Source organism: Melanostigma gelatinosum, assembly GCF_949748355.1.
Source record: "Melanostigma gelatinosum genome assembly, chromosome: 5".
NCBI classification, from domain to species: domain Eukaryota; kingdom Metazoa; phylum Chordata; class Actinopteri; order Perciformes; family Zoarcidae; genus Melanostigma; species Melanostigma gelatinosum.
This window is the reverse complement of record NC_136638.1, coordinates 21,757,216-21,773,874: the sequence shown is the minus strand read 5'-3', so window position 1 is coordinate 21,773,874 and position 16,659 is coordinate 21,757,216. Positions and strand designations below refer to the sequence as shown.

General features: G+C 44.5%; 1 protein-coding gene across 3 annotated transcripts in view; it reads left to right on the top strand.

The window, feature by feature from the left end:
- Positions 1-4,601: 4,601 nt before the first annotated feature.
- Positions 4,602-16,659, top strand: part of enox2 (ecto-NOX disulfide-thiol exchanger 2) — a 117,265-nt gene continuing 105,207 nt past the window's right edge. For all 3 annotated transcript variants that reach the window (XM_079269008.1, XM_079269007.1, XM_079269006.1), the window contains exon 1: positions 4,602-4,745. In XM_079269008.1, coding sequence (XP_079125134.1) covers positions 4,724-4,745 — 22 coding nt within the window. In that variant the 5' untranslated portion in view covers positions 4,602-4,723. The remainder of the gene's footprint in view (positions 4,746-16,659) is intronic.

The window sequence follows — 16,659 nt, the reverse complement described above, 5'->3', positions numbered from 1 at the left end:
ATCAATATTCATGCTGAGGGAAAATTCTCCAGTTATAGGCCCGGCCTCCGGTTTGGATTTAGCGTAATCCGGTTTCCAGAACAGATGCTGTCGTCACAAAGGCACCGACTGTACTGGAACTCCCTCCTCGCCTCTTACGGCAAACATGGTTCTGCATCCCAGAACACGTTGGAGCCAGTTACTTTTGATGGCGTCCTGCCAGTCCTCCACAACTCATGAAATTCCTCCCAGGCGAGGAGGAGGAGGAGGAGGAGGAGGAGGAGGAGGAGGAGGAGGAGGAGGAGGAGGAGGAGGAGGAGGAGGAGGAGGAGGAGGAGGAGGAGGAGGAGGAGGAGGAGGAGGAGGAGGAGGAGGAGGAGGAGGAGGAGGAGGAGGAGGAGGAGGAGGAGGAGGAGGAGGAGGAGGAGGAGGAGGAGGAGGAGGAGGAGGAGGAGGAGGAGGAGGAGGAGGAGGAGGAGGAGGAGGAGGAGGAGGAGGAGGAGGAGGAGGAGGAGGAGGAGGAGGAGCTCAAAAGTAACTTTAAACGGCTTTCCGTCCCGTCTCTGAAGGCCTCGTGGAGCCGCTACCTGAGCCCCTTTTGTTTGATTGGAAAAGGGCATATTGGTACAGCGTGGAGTGCTCGAACCAAGCCAAAACAGCACTGTGTTTGATTTGGCAAGTTCCTCGATGGAGACAAACAGTGCCGACATCTCGCAGAACAAACAGTCATAAATGTTTCATGAAAGGGGAACTATTGATGAAAGGAGTGCTGGGTAGGAAGAAGGCTATTCCTCCCAGAGGCCTGATTTTACTACGATAGCTCAGATTTCATAATCCGTAATTGAATTTGAATAATTCTTTTTATGAAACACTTCCCTGTTAACTGAACAAATGAGCATGAGATCATGTTCGACAGAGTTGACCATTCTATACATTTTTCTTTCATATTTGAAGCCTATCTGATGACATGAGTTCATGATTTATTGAGCTTTTATCTGCTTTTATATTTTATTTTTCACAGATGGTGAAATCTTTCAGCCAGAATGACTGCTTTCACCTCACCTTTAAGCAGTTTATTTGACTAAAGAGGAACTAAAGAGGTCCGTAATGTCGCCGAACACACACATTCTCATACGAAACCATGAAAGCCAAACCAAGAATGCTTTCATCTGCTGAGGCACGGAGGCAAATTAGTGTTTGATTTGAATGTTTTGCTACACGAAGCAGGCCACAAAAACAGCATCATTGTTTAAAAAAAATAATTTAAATGGAGACATCAGAAAAACATCATTCCCTAGGGACACTGAAATTGAATGAGCGCATGCACTGGCTGTTACTCATTACTACTGGCTGACTGGGGTAATTGAATTCTGCCTAGGGGGAAAAAAAATCAGTTTATTTCTCCTCCTTTCTGGTGGCCAGCTATCGGTTATATTACATCCCTACATGCAGATGATAGATACGTAACTCCTGGCTCATAACGCTGTGTTTGTAGCCACTGATGTGTCTCTTAAATTTCACCTTGATGTGTGTGCATGTGCTCTGGGGGATTTTTTTTTTAAAATTTTTTAAACCAACCCTTCACAGGGCATGTGACGCAGGGAATAATAGGCTTGTCCATCTAATATTGTTCAAAGGCTGCAGTCCAAATGTGAGAGGAAGACAGGTCCACATATTACTGTGTCATGTTTCAGAAGTCTTTCCAAGAATCCTCATTGTAACGTAGCCTGAAAAATACATTTTGGGGCTGTTGGGTTGGTTGCCTAAAGACGGTTATATTTCGTCCTCAGGCCAGTCTGTATTGAAAGTGTGGGATTTGTACTTTAACTGAAACAATAAGTCTGTCGATGCTAATAATGTAGTCTGAAGTGAAAAAGATGCTCTTTCAAAGTTGTTTTTGGGTCGACCTGCCAGTTTAGATTCTTGTTCAGTTGTACCTGCGGAAGGGAAGTTGTCCGTTGGGATAATTTTAAGTTGACTTCACATACGAGTTCGTGCGGCCAGTAAAACCCGGAAAAGTCATGAAATTTGAAAATAGCAATTTCCAGCCCCGGAGAGCTTTTGATATTCTCATAAACCCAGAAAGTTTTGGAGAAGTGATGTAACTGTGCTTCATAAATACCTTTCCATAACAGAAGATACGTGGTTCTGAGAGAAGTCTCTTATGTTCGGGCGGATCAGTTACTTCACTTCAGACTCCAAACCTTTATTCTTGTTCTTCCATGTATACACTGACGGTTCAGAGGAGATATGTGTGAACCCTGTTATATGTACATCCAAATCATCCATCACCACTGTCTGACTGTACATGCAGTTGTTATTTCCAGGAAGTAATCGTGGATATCGAGCAAACGCTTTTGTTTTCCGAAGAAGAAACCTGGTTTATTTCTCTAAATCAGTCAGTTGCTGTCGTTACAGTGTTTGCTGACAGCGGATGAAAGACTCTGTGTAGTACGTCACTCTCATAACGGCACCTTGTTTGTGGAACGGTGCTCTCCTGACTTCGCAGTGGGCTGGAAATTGGTAAACACTTTGATTTACCTTTTGAAATGATCGTATGACGGCAGTGGAAACACTCATTGGTGGCGCAGACGAGAGAATAATTTGATCCTGAAGATATTCTTCTAAACGTGCCCACGGCCTTCTGACCTGAACTGCACAACCTCAGTTTAGACTTGTATATATGTTTCTGTTTATCTGCGTGTTTGACTCCTCATACAGTCAGTGGACAGTTGATTAGCCAGACATAAGATCTGTGTGGAGCCATCCGGAGACCTGCTGAACCTGTGTCATCATCTCGAGGGTCCGTTGACTCGAGCCAGACTTTAACATGATCTGTCTCCCTTCATTTCTATTCTTGACACAAACAGCTGTCAAAGTAAATACCAGAACAGACGCTTTGTAAAGTTTGCCGACGATTCGGTGGCACGAAGCCTCCTGGAAGATGAGGAACTAGGTCATGAGCAGGTTCTTACTGTCGAAACACGAGGACACGATCATTCATTTTAGGAAGTCGACGCCCAACCCAAAACTGATGGATATTAAAGGGAATGAAATTGACCTGGTGGAAAATCAAATCCAACTAGATACAATTTGTAATCGGGTCCAAACAGCGTCTGCACTCCTTCAGAAAAATGCACATTTACAGTGTGTGCATAATTGCATGCGTGTGCGCTGCGATGATGACTCAGAAGTTTCATTGCGTCTGTTCTGTCCTTCTGTGTTGTTTGCACAGTAATTGCACGAGATCTCTCCACCAAAGCACTTTATGCATTCAGCTGTTTTTTTTGCTGTCTTCATATGAAGTGATCTCACTTTTGTTTTGATTGTTGAATTATGTGATGATGGTTTCATAAAGAATGTGTTTGCAAACCTGGCGGCAACCAAATTTTAATCAAGTTCGACTTGACTTGAGTCCATGACCACATTTTGCCATGATGACACACACACACACACACACACACACACACACACACACACACACACACACACACACACACACGCACACAGTTGCCATTAGGAGTAATAGTATTAGTGTAGAGTAATAGTATTAGTTTAGACTGAACAACAGCATTGAACATGTGATGTCAGTGTCTCCTCCAGAAGCCAGACTGAACCAGACTGAAGGGAGTTCATGCTATCAGGAATAAACGACTCAGCTGACCACAGCAGACATCATCTGCATCTCTTTTCATGACTTCACACAGCTCGTGTCTAATTATGGAAGCGTAATTGTGTTTGTTCTGCTGTTTTCCGTGTGTAATTCATCTTCCGGCTTTGTTGATCAAACCAAGAATGCATTCACATCCTGAGAAGCATCTGCCCATATTTAAACATATTTATTGTTCACAGCGGGAGCCAAAGATGATGCAAATACTTAGTTGGATGTAGTGCTTTTTTTATCAGAGTGGTTACAGCCTGCAGCTTAATTTTGATGATTTGACATACTTATTTTAATAAATATGGACAGAAAACAAACGCAGTGTATCCTGAGCCTCGGGGATGACGGGAATGCCTCTCATCACTGTCTGAGATATTGAACTGATAATGTCTTTGCGTCTCCTCCTCCAACTGGCAGGCTACAGAATGACACCCTTATTAAAACAGCACAGCTGTTCAACGTTTGGGTGAAATAACCTGGCTTTTTAGAGGGGATTAATGTTTTTTTGTTGCACCTCTGAACATGTGATAGAAATCTGGTTTATTTGGCACGCAGCTCGGGGAGTGGGTGGCGTTGTTGAGTGGTTCCTCCTGTTCGCTGCGAGGGACTTGCCGTCGGGGGAAGTTCGGCTGCGGATCTCTATGAAAACGACTCTCGCGCTCTCTCTCTCTCTCTCTCTCTCCACGGTCCCTCCGGTGCTCGAGCTCGCCTCCGCAGCACACTTGACGAAGAATACGAGCACGAGTTTCTTTCTTTTTTTCTTTGGCGGTGACTGTATATCGCCACCCGGAGAGTTCGCCCCCCCCCCCCCCCCCCGCCCCCCCCCTGTAGCGAACTGTTTGTTCGGCTTGAGCCGCGAACCGGGCACGTCGCGAGGGCGGGCTCGCCCCGCCGTAGCTAAAAAGGTCCCGCTTCGACGGGGCTGCTCTCATTGCAGTCCAGTCTGCCGAGCGGAGCGGAGACTGACTGAGGGACGAGCCCCGTCTCCATTCAAGGATTCTCTTTTCTTTTTTTTTACACTTCGTACACTTCGTCCTACAAGCAGACGGCCGACGGAGAATCGCACCTCGCCTTCTGTGGACAATGTTTCTCTTGCAGTACACAGGTACACGCTTCAAGTTTTATGCGCACGGTCTTTATGTTGGCAGCGGAGATGTTATTGTATACACACACACACACACACACACACACATACACACACACCGACTATCCGTACTTGTGTTGCCTGCAGGCTGGACGTCAGGTACCGCACGAGTTGTTGGATGCAAGTTATACCGGCATGCTGGGAGATTTTCTGTCCGTGTTTAGTGCGTAATTGTCGGGCTGTTGAGACCGCAGAAGACGCGCCGTGCTGCCTCTCTCCAGTGTGCCTGGGTTGCTTTTTTTCTATTCTCGTGTGCCCCAGCACTTGTGATGTGTAACGGTGTGCTTTATGTGTGATAAACGACCAACAATGATTCCCTGTTTTGCATTTTTCACTTGCTTATCGGTACAATAGACACGATCCGTTGCTATTATGTTGACTGACACACGCCTACTGCAGCTGTTCGTGGATGGAAGTTTTCAGAATAGATCACATCCACGCTGACACCGGATTAACTGCTATTAAAATGCATTCATTTATTTTTTCTCACTTGCCATTCAATCCGGTTTTTATTCCATCCGGGCAGCGTAACGGAGCTCGGTGAGACGCGTTAGGCCTGTCGCGCAGGAGGGTTGCGAGTTATAAGCCGAATATACAGAAGTTGTTTGGTATTCTTCTGCTGTGTCACGTCCAACTAATTAAGATTTCCGTGTAATTTATTCCTGAATCACCGCTCACCGTTTAAGTAGCTGGATGTAAATGGGACGTTTCCCTCCTGGGCTCACAGGATGTAATCAAGCGAGGAGGATGCTGTCTGAACTCCCACTTTAACCTGCTTACTCTGCTTTATTCAGCAGCCTCCTCTGTTTACGGTCATGGTAAATTTACCTCCGATGTCCCACAGCTCCTCTGTTGTTTATGGCGTCATAGCGCTAATTGCTACTTTCCTTTAGCTCATAAAAGCAATGACTTGTCAAGGATTAGTCTCATGGCAGTCATTTGCCGTTTGTCAATGCAGTGAGTCACTAAAAAGCATCCACTGCATTTCCAGTTTGCCTGCTTATCCCTCACCACATATGTTAGAACTTTATAAAGTCTTTATGTGCGTTTTCTTTACATTTAGAAGCAGGCTAATCAAAGTAAGGTTTAATTAACTTTGCAATGCAGCTAATTGTTAAGTGTTTCAGTTCAATAATTAGAAGAACTTCACAGGGCATGATTATCAATTCAAACATGTAGTTAAGGACAGACATTACATTATGACTGTGCCTTTGACCAGAGGATGTGTTGTCATCGCGCCTCTCTGATTGGAAAGTTGTTGTTCCTCTGCCGCCACCCTGTTGTTGTTCTTGCGCAGACAGAACAGATCAGTTCCCTTTCCTCTATTTCCTCCCCATCCAGAGGCACAAACATGCTCTGAATCAAATTGAGTGAATGTGGGCAACCACCGGGAGAGAGAAAAGGTCCATCAGGCCCATGTGACGGCCATTTACCCTCACACTGCACCAGTCCTCCCCGATCAATCGTCAGAGCATCCTTAGATTGCCTTTAATGGTGCGAGGGAGGGGGGGGGGGGCACTTTGCTCAGATCTGTCAGAGAGAAGAGATTTAAAGGTTTCACAGAGAGTGCTTGAGAAGCAGCTTAAATATTTCAGCTCTCTTTGGCATAGGATGATAGTGCTGCAGAACAAATTAAGACTGAATACCGAGCAGACTACTGTACAATACCGGGAGATTTGGCATCTTTGGAAACTCCGCTTTTAATTGGCTGTCTCGTGACAATTTGTGGTTACTCAGTGGGATTCTCATAGCGGTAGCTGTCGGGGAAAGAAATGACAAAAGGGTCAAAGACAAAAGAATAAAGTGGGAGAACAAAGAGTCCTAGATGACCCACAGATATCGGATCTGGTGGAACCAGTTCCCCTAAATAAGCCCAAGTGGGAAAGTATTTGTGAGACAGAACTTCAGAAAGTTGATATCGGGGAATCCGTTATCGCCGGAAACTTGGTTGTTTTAAATACAGCCTGATACAGGATTCTCCCAGTTTGCCTTTCAGAAGAAGAAGTTGCCTGAGAGGCTGTTGGCGTTGTCGTGGTATGTTACAATCCATGTTAAGAGAAAGCCCTCAGTGATCCACACTGTTTCCTCCTCAACCCTCCATTACCAAACGCAATCCAATCATTAGAAACTTTTTCACACGGCTCCCAGTGGGATAACTGTGTGGATGCTTCTTCACACACTTCCCAAGCTGCTCGGCTGCGTTTGTCGCCTGAGCCCCCTTCAAGTGGTGCCATCTCTCCAGCGCACCATCTGCTGAGCTGATGTTTAAGACTGTCGCCGTAATAATGATCGTTTCACTGCCTCGCCACTCATTCTAAATCTTGGTGGCAGGCTAATGTGGGGTAATGATTGTTGTTTACTCCTCTGTTCTAGTGCTCACTTGTATGTGCCCTGCAGGAATATTCCACTTGGTCTATTGAAAAGCAGCAGCAGCGTTAAAGGCGAGGCGAAACACGCTGTTTGGTGTTGAAGAAAAGTATATTAGCTTGTGTTGAAATCCCTGTGAGGATCAGCAGCAGTGTTGGCAGCAGCCGCAGTTCAACCTGCCATCTGGTATCGAGTAGCAAAGAGAGCTTGGCAAGTCTGAAGGCAACAAACTCTGGGATTCCAACCGTATCACTGACAGAGCTCTTCATTTCTAATCACTTTCCCGATAAGCAACCACGCGGGGAACCTTGAAACCGGAGCTAAGGACTCTGCAGCGGTATACGCTCAGGAGCGACATGAAAGGTGAAGTGAGCCACCGGCCTTATTCTGCATTTTCTGTTTCTGAGCAGTGCGTTGTGCGGTGCTGCCGAGTTAAACCCTGCTGACGGCTCCTTTTGAGAAGAACGGAGAGGCACTCTGAAGACGCTGGATTAGGCCGTTCATCGGGGAGTCGCTGGACAACTTTTCCACGTTTTCTGATCTGCTTTTAAAAACCTATAATGACAAAACTTCAGTCCTCTACATTAGTCGCGACGTTCCGCGTAATCTGCAGACCCGCGTGTGTGTGTTGCAAAACATACATCGGTGGCATGTAATCTGCATTTAATGCTGAATATGTTCCGTGTTTAAGAGAAGAGAGAGAAATTCTGTTTCCTGCTTAATGCTCGTGAGCAGCCACTTATCACACACACACACACGCACGCACACACGCGCGCGCGCGCACACACACACACACACACACACACACATCACTTCAAATGTAAACACCAGTGTCTGTGTGCTGAATGAGTTCAGCCCTTTTAAACTAGTTAATTACAAGGCTTTTAAACTCTTTGACTCGTTTGTTGTGTTTCTTTAGCTCAGACTCAATCTCAACCGTTTGAACTTAAATATTAAAATACTTTTTGCTTTTGGCAAATTTTCTTGATTAGGAGTTTGGATGACAACCATCTTGTGTGTTATCATTAATATCATATTAAATATCTTAATGTCTGTTTGTTAGGTAGATTTGAGCTTCAACTGACAAATATATTCATTATTGACTAACCTGCAAATCATTTTTTATAAATCATTTTAATCAATAAAACTCAGAAAACAGCGAAAAATTCCTAAAGCACGAGGCGACGACATCAAATCACTTATTTTGTTCGACAAACAGTACAAAGGCAAAAAATATTCAATGTGCTTTGTTCTTGTTTGAAAAACGACTTAAACTGTCGATTATCAAAGTAGGTGCTGATTGATCTTCTCTTCAATCCGCTGTTGAAGTATTTGTCTCATGGTTACAGCCTTGAGGTAGATCTCTTGGGTTCACTGGGCTCTCCTTGAGGGATGGAAGAGGACGACTCTCTGGCTGAACCGGCCATCGACACATTGCACCTACCTGGCAATGGGACGCTCCCGGGAGACGCAGTCTTTTCTCTTTCTTACCAGCAGTGCTAAGAGAAGCAACTAAAAGTAGCACAACAGGTGCCGTGATGGATCACCAGAGGGATGTGGGAACTTACCTGTTCCAATAAACAATACATGTTCTGCTTCAGCACCGGATGATAGATTGAGCCGTTAAATCCAACTGTTACGTCGCAGTTGCTTTGCGTTCTGTGTTTTTTTTTCTTCTTTTAAGCATCATACGGATCTGCTTTGCATATATTGACGATTTATTTGCGAGTAACCCACATTTGCTGCAGGAAGTTCTGTGACACTATTGCTGTGTAGGAGTTGACCCTCTCTGTCGAAATCTGTTCCTCTTCCACACGTCGATGTGTCGGACATTTCCCCCACAGAGACAATGGAGAAAGCTGAGACCGTGGTTCAGTGGTTTGGACCGGAGAACAGGGGTGTCCATAGAGATTGCCTGTCTGGAAAGCAGCCATCACTCTACTGTAATCGAGACTGAGAGCCCATTTATATGGCTCTTACTCTGGGAAGAAGGAATGGCTTAAGGGGGGGGGGGAGTAGCATGGAAACAAAATGGTTCCAGAATGGATGGACACAACGTTACCCAGAATGCATTAATAATAGAGTAGCAGTCTGTATATTGCCTGTCAGTTATAGACTGATATAATGTAGTTTAGTTGGACTATTAAGTTCATTTTCCAAACCATGTTTCCGTGATAGCGTGGTCCTCTGTGGAAAGGAAGTGGGAGAAGTTTGGGTAACTCAGGAATTTTCCATTTGCAAGACGCATTGCTTCGTGGTGAATTTAGTTTGGGGCATTTCTTCCCATTTTACATGACTGACACTCACAGATCCCCACTGTGCAGAAGCTTTAACATCGCAAGGGAAAAAAACAGGCCCCCCTATCTGAAATGTCATTGGAAGGTCTGTGAAAGGTTTGGTGTTTGGGCTCAAAGGAAGCCCTGTACTGTTCACTGCCCGGAGCCTGGCTAGAGTCAGACCCCCGCTGCTGGATAAATGCAAAGGCTTCTTTTTTTTCTTACTGAGCAATATTATTGAGGTTTCTCAGCCACTTTCTGAGGAATGGAAGCTCAGCGTTTATGGGGGAATGATACAAAAGCAGTGTATCATTCTGACCAGGGAATAGGGTGTAGTTTTCAGTCGGGTTCCTTTTTTTAAATTCCAGCTCTGTCTATTTTGGGTCATTGGAATGCCAGTTGAGGTCAACTTTACAGCTCTGTGTCATGGCAGTGGCGAGTTGAATTGAGGACGGCAATGATAAATTCAAACATCAGTGCAACATCAGGTCCCATTCAACAATGTTTGTTTTGAGAATGTATACATGTGTGAGCAGCCCGTCAGGCATGCTAACCACATAGTTATTGTGAATTTATTCTCGTGATACAAAAGGGCTGAGACTGGATCATCCTCTGGTGGGCAAGAGGCTTTGTTGCATGTCATTCACTCACTCACTCACTCACTCACTCACTCACTCACTCACTCCCCTCTTATTTCCTGTCAGCTCAACTAGCTAATAAAATCCCCCAATTTCCTCCAGGAGTATAGTTGAAAAGTAACATGATTTATGAGGCAATACTTACTAGTAGGGGTGTAACAATACGCATATTCGTATTGAACCGTTCGGTACGAGGCTCACGGTTCGGTACGCATGACGAACCGAACAATACGTTTGAATTTGTTTTTTAAACCTTTATTTAACCAGGTAGTCCCATTGAGATTAAAAATCTCTTTTGCAAGATGTAAGTAACAATACTACATAACATTAAGGAGCAGTTTTTGTCACTCAGGTATAGTTCCATCATTGTTCAAAGTCAAAGAATAACTTTATGATGTTAAATATAAATATATAAATATATTTTAAAATCAAGTACATTTCTCTGGCATTTATAGTTTTCTACTGTACCGAAACCTACCGAACCGTGGCTCCACTGTATCGTACCGAACCCAACCGTGGATTTTGTGGACTGTTACACCCCTACTTACTAGGGCTGTTACCAATACCATTGTTGAAGGATTTTTCCCCCTCTTAGTCGACTTGATGGTTGATATGATCTTCGTCGACAAAGATTTCTTCAGTTGACTTGTCTTTTTATTAAGCACGTCTCTGGTAAACACCAGATTTAAGGTGTTTCATGTTTCTGCATGATTCTTTGTGGAGGGACTCAGTTTTAGAGAAATGTTGATTAAATCTATAAGTCGACAAAATCAAATGAGAACATCATTTCTTTGGTGGAGGACAGTGTGAGACAACAGCTTGAGCTGAGTAGGGCATTTCACAATTTCAAACATAAACTTGCAACTGCTCTCTGGGGCTGGACCCAGATATTCTCTGCCGATGGAGTGATTCCATAACACGGCGACACGGCTTCTAAAGGACCTCAAACATATCTTTTTGGCATATCTCTGAACGATATATCGGCCTGGTCGTAACAATAAATCCAGACTGCTGAGACTAAAATAACCTGACTAAACTCTTAATCTAGTCTAGTTTCACAGTTAAATAGAAATGTGCCGTCGATGGAGTTAAGTTGCAGCATCTCCCAAACAAATGTGCCCAAGATCAGTGACAGGAAATCCCTCTGCTGCTAGCCCTGCCTTAGTTTCTTCTCTCTCTGCCAGCAAGTCTTCTTAATCAGTGTAGGTCTATACATCCTAAACTGCTCTTTGACCTTTCTCTCTCTCTCTGTGTGTTTGTGCCAGCAAAATAAACTTTTTATTTTTGGCTTCCCACATCCCCGCACCGCTATACATCAAGATGGTTATTTAGATGATCCGTCGTAGATGCTGGACGTCGCTCTTTGTGGTGGGCTTTAAGGACATATGCTGACTTCACATCATGGCACTGAAGACAGCCATTACAGACAGGGAGGTAATTGGATTCACAAATCAGCCGTGGCTCCGGGTTTATAGTGGCACCGGGCTTTATGGGTCGTATTTCAGAGCCTGGTGGGCAGTTTGTCAGCGAGGGAGCTTGATGGTAACGAGAAACTGGTGCAGGAGGGAGAGTGAGGGGAGCATCTGAACTCTCCTTTAGCATCAGGGACACCAGTGGGGAGGAACACATGGATAAAGAGTGGATCCGGACACATGGATGTCAAATATTATAGGATTTTGGTAAAATGGACTGAAATACTAGTGTCACCTTTTTATTTTCTTTGATTTAAATTGTGATTTTCACCGCCTGACCTTGTTCTCCTTCAGTTTTTCTGGTTGCCTTTACGTGAAACTTGTGACTCTAAATCGCTGATTTTATCCGTATCTATTTCTTCCTGTTTTGGATGTTTCCTCCCTTTGTAGACAAATAAAATATCTCCCGAGTCACAGGGATGTTGAGGATAAATCGTGTGTGTTTATGAGGCTGGGTGGGAGGAAAAGCTCTGGGTATCTTCTGGCCGTCTTCCTCTCCTGAAGCTGAAACATACTGCAGGTTCTTCGTCATGCTTCCTGTGCTTGTCCCAACAGAAGTCTGGGAGAAAGATCGATATGAAGATTAATTATTGTGTCCAAGTCGAGGGGCTGCACCAACAACCTGCAATTTTTCAGGTCTCTAGTGAGTGGCCAAATGGTTCCCTTTTTTGATGACGAGCGTCGAGCTTTAGCTTGTTAGCGTGGTCCCTGGACCGACGCTGTGCTGGGACCAGGCTCAAGGGTAACGGGCTGTGGCTCAGTTCGGCACCACCAAGAGGGAAACCAGCGGTCCCACAACAGAACCTCCTGGGGATCAGGTAGTAGGTTCATGTTCTGAGGGATCTGAAGGGGAAGGGCACTGTATTGGAGGTATACTTGTTTCTCTTGGAGCGCTTAAGAGGCCTTAAATGAATCGTTTCTTTGTATTGATCTGCATTGCATCAGTTGTTTGACGTCTTCACAAGTGAAAACTGCAGGCTCAGACCATTTTATACAACTATTAATACTTAAAATGGAATTGAATCTATGTTTGTACTGTATTGGATTCTGTCAGTGTGATCGTCTACATGAGGATTATTTGGTACGTTGTTATTTAAAATACAGCATCAATGCGTTTTTGATTTGATGGATTGAGAATGAGACGTTTAATATGTGATGCCGGTAAGTCAGCGGCTCATGTTTGGGTCGACCTGAACGGCATGAGCAGGAGAAATGATAAACTCCACTCCCGTCGGCCACTGGAGCATTTGAATGTGTATTAAAGGTGCTGGTGTGTTGACGTCATCGAATGAACTTGAACACAATGAAGTGTCATCAGCCGACGTCGGGGGTGATTCGATCTCCAAACGGCCTCTGCACAGAGTGAATCCGAAGATATAAAGGTCGTCTTTGTAAAGTGGCACGCATCGCTCAACGCACTCCATCACAAAAACGATTTGCATATAACAATCTATTTTCAAAACGTATATTCATAATGTCCACAAATTGTTGAGCAGTAAGTAAAGATCTTGAAAAGTGTATTTATTTGAATAATTCCTCCTTTTAATAACTCTCTATAGAGTGTCAACGTGAAAGAGAATATTACTGAAAATGTGCTTATTGTAGTTTAATAACAATTTCCCAGCGATAACGGATTGACCATGACAATGAGCTCTGAACAGAAGAGGACTGAGAAAGGGAAACTGCTGCTGGCTTTTTCAGAGCTTTGATTTGAGACAGAAACACAGAGTACAGGACTGATTCGGGGTCAGTGGAGCAGCTAAATCTAGTGCAAGACAGCCAGTCAATAACTTAGTCTCTCATTTCCTTCGAATCTCAATTGGACTAATTCCAGTTAATCTCGAACCAATGTTAAACCTCTTGCATCTTATAAGGGAGATGATACAATAGTACGAATCTGTTTCAAGCACTTAAACCTGTTGGATACTATCTTGATACAATCCGTTTTAAAGGGGAGTTTGACATGTTTGTTGCAGAGCGTCATGCTAGTCACATCCTCGTGCACAGAAACAGGAACAGAACTATGGGAGACGCAGCAGCATCTCGACTTGCCAGTTCAGACGATCCCATTTTCAAATCACTGTTGGAATGAAGCTGTCGGCGACCACAACTGTGAGAGCGGCTTGTGGTCGTGCTTGTGTATGCATGTTGTTCCCACACTTGGATGCTTTATTTGTGCGTTTGTTCCGTCTATATGGAAATGTGTCCTGAACTCCACATCAGCATCGTCTGCTTCGGTCCAATGTGTATTAACATGTGCATTCAGAGCCTAAAAGTCAGAGCTATTAAGTAATAATTGTTTTAATATGTCGAGTTGCAATGAAGGATTATTTTCAGTGTGGATTAATCCGCCGTTTTTTCCCCTCACTAAACCAGTTGATCTCTACAATGTTATCAAATGGTGAAAGGTGGCGTTTACAATGTCCTGAAGGCTAGGTGACGTCTTCAGATGGCTTGTTTAGTCTGACGACTGTTCAAAACACAAAGAGAACACGAAGGACACATTTTACAGCTGTTCTGAGGAACATGCTAAGAACCAGACCGCCGCTGAGACGGTTGTTCCAGTTCGTTACGAGCAAACATCCACCAGGCAAACTCGGGCGTTAAAGGTTTTATTTCATGGAGTAAATAATCAGCCTGGCGTTACCGTCTTGTTCTTGTCACACTCCTTTCCCGTTTCCTCCCTCATCACATTAGCCATTGATAACGGTGTGACCTCAGTCCCCCAGCCTGTCTGCTGTGATGAGTGATGGATGGAGGCCGTGAGGAGACGGGAGAGAGAGGAAGGAAAGAACAGATGAGTGGAGACGAGCCCAATCAGATCGTCCCTTAGTATGATCTATGGAGCTTCATTTGTTTGTGCTGTTTTGGTAGTTAAACAGGGGGGGCACACTCAGTGAAGTCTGGCTGTTGGCTTAGTTTCTCTCCACTAATCTTCCCATAAGACCAGATAATTAATGGTGGGATGGCAGGCGTGTCCGCAGTGCACCGGCCTTCTATTAATGGAAGGGGATTCGTCTTGTTTACTCAGTTTACTCCATGTTTCCTTATTCAGCGCTTGGCCAGGGTGTCATGGCCGAGGATTTGAGTTCTGGCGTCTGTCCAGACGTCTAATGGCGGATGATATCATGACGGGTCCCGCAGCAGACACGGATATTCTCAGCTAGGATTTAGCACTCATCCTAATTCATTGTTTTGTTTCTGCCTCGCGTTTCTGGGATTTTGAGAATGCTGAAAGTTCAAGCATTCCAACCAAATCATCCGTCCCAGTTTATGTTTGAAACTTTACATTCTTTCATATAAAACAGATCCACAGATCCCATTAAAAGACCAAAACTACCATTGATATAGATTAATAGAGTATTTATGTGTCCCTAATACTCTCAGACCCTCCTAACCAGTCAGCCCAATGGTTCCTACTGAATACACAAATCAATATAGATTGATCACAAATATTAAAAAAGGCTAAATGACGTCCACAAACAGTCAAGAATCTTAATTTTTGGCAAACGCTACTCAAACAGGAGGATTTGTTGCGGATGTAATCTGTGATTTGGTGGGTATTTACCTCAGCAGGACGCTGTGTGTGTGTGTGTGTGTAGGATTGACTAAAAATAAGCAACAGTGATAATCGTTGACTGAAAACGTCACCCAGAACAATGGTGTGGCTCATTGCCGTGTTATTTATAGATGGATGTCTATGTGAGGCTACACAGGCAATGCTAGTTATAGAGCTGTACAAACCGTAGACCATATGAGCTGAGAGTTGTTCCCTCTGATCGTCGATATGAATACATTTGACATGCGTGTATATTCATTCCTAGTTCCTGAGTGTCGGGCTGGATGTGGCTTTGTCACACACACAGTAGTGGGCGTGTGCCTGCAGGTAAACAGAGCGGTGTGGACTTGAGAGAAACACCCACGGCAGGAGTGTTCCTGTGGGCAGCTATAGCTGCTCAAATCTCTCCCGGAGCAATGTTTTGACAAAGGCTTCTGAAGAGCCGAGCTGCCGGCCTCCCGACCAGACCCTCATTAGCCAACACCACCACAGAGACAACCGGCGAGATGGAGACGCCACTCCAGCAGCGCTCGAGAGAAAAGGTCTTTTCTAACTGCAAATACATTTTTGGAATGAGGGATTCGTTGGGCGAGAACGAGGCGGGGAGCGCATTTAGTGTTGTCTGGTGAAGTGGGTTTCTCTGTGTGAGTGACACGCCACACAAATTTACAATAATGGGGCTCCTCAGGAGCTGCTTAAAGGTAAACAGAGAAGTGTGGGGATGGACGCTATTCCCAACGTAGACTAGATGTTGAGGGTCGTGTTTTAATTGTCTTTGTAACATGTTTCCTGCTGCTGAAGCCTCCCTTCAGGTCCTTGAGTTTTATAGTAGAGAAGCTATGTTCCTACGACAGATAGCCGGCTCTAAAGAGGTGATTGGCGAATGAATGATTTCTAAACGAGGCTTAGAGCTCTCAAGGTTACTTTACCCTCGTCATTTTTTGTGATCATATCACATTGTCTTAATTAACAGATGGGATTTGCCAGTTTGTCATAGAAATTGTAAATGTGAATGTCTATTTATATTCTCGTTTCTCCATTAAAACAAATATCCTGGTGAACTTATCATGCGATGTGATCAAAAGCTAAGAGCAGCTAATTGGACCTTGAGAATCAGGTTTGACCTTTGAACCTCACAGTTTACAACAGTGTGAAGATGATAAAATCATCCATAAACTCACAAAGCGTTTTAAAAGGCCACTTTTCCAATTTTCCCACCCGAGTCCTGATATTTTAATGTGGGGAGAGGGCATGAAAGTATGAAATAAAAATGCCCATCTGAGCTCACCGCCATTGGTTCTGGCTGTTTGATCCGGGTCAAACCACCAGCCATATTTCCCTCTCCTAACGGTCCTGTGGTGAGCCACAGCAGTGTGCTGCCTCCTGCCGCTCGTCCTACAGTACAATTGCGAACAGAGCCCGTAGTTTATAGCGGCCATAAAACCACACACAGGGTGCTGGAGCAGTAAAATTCCATAATTCAGTTTCACATTCATTTGCATTGACAATCATAACTCCTCTGGAGCCCGTCCAGAACCACGCAAGCCAAGAATGAACATCTTG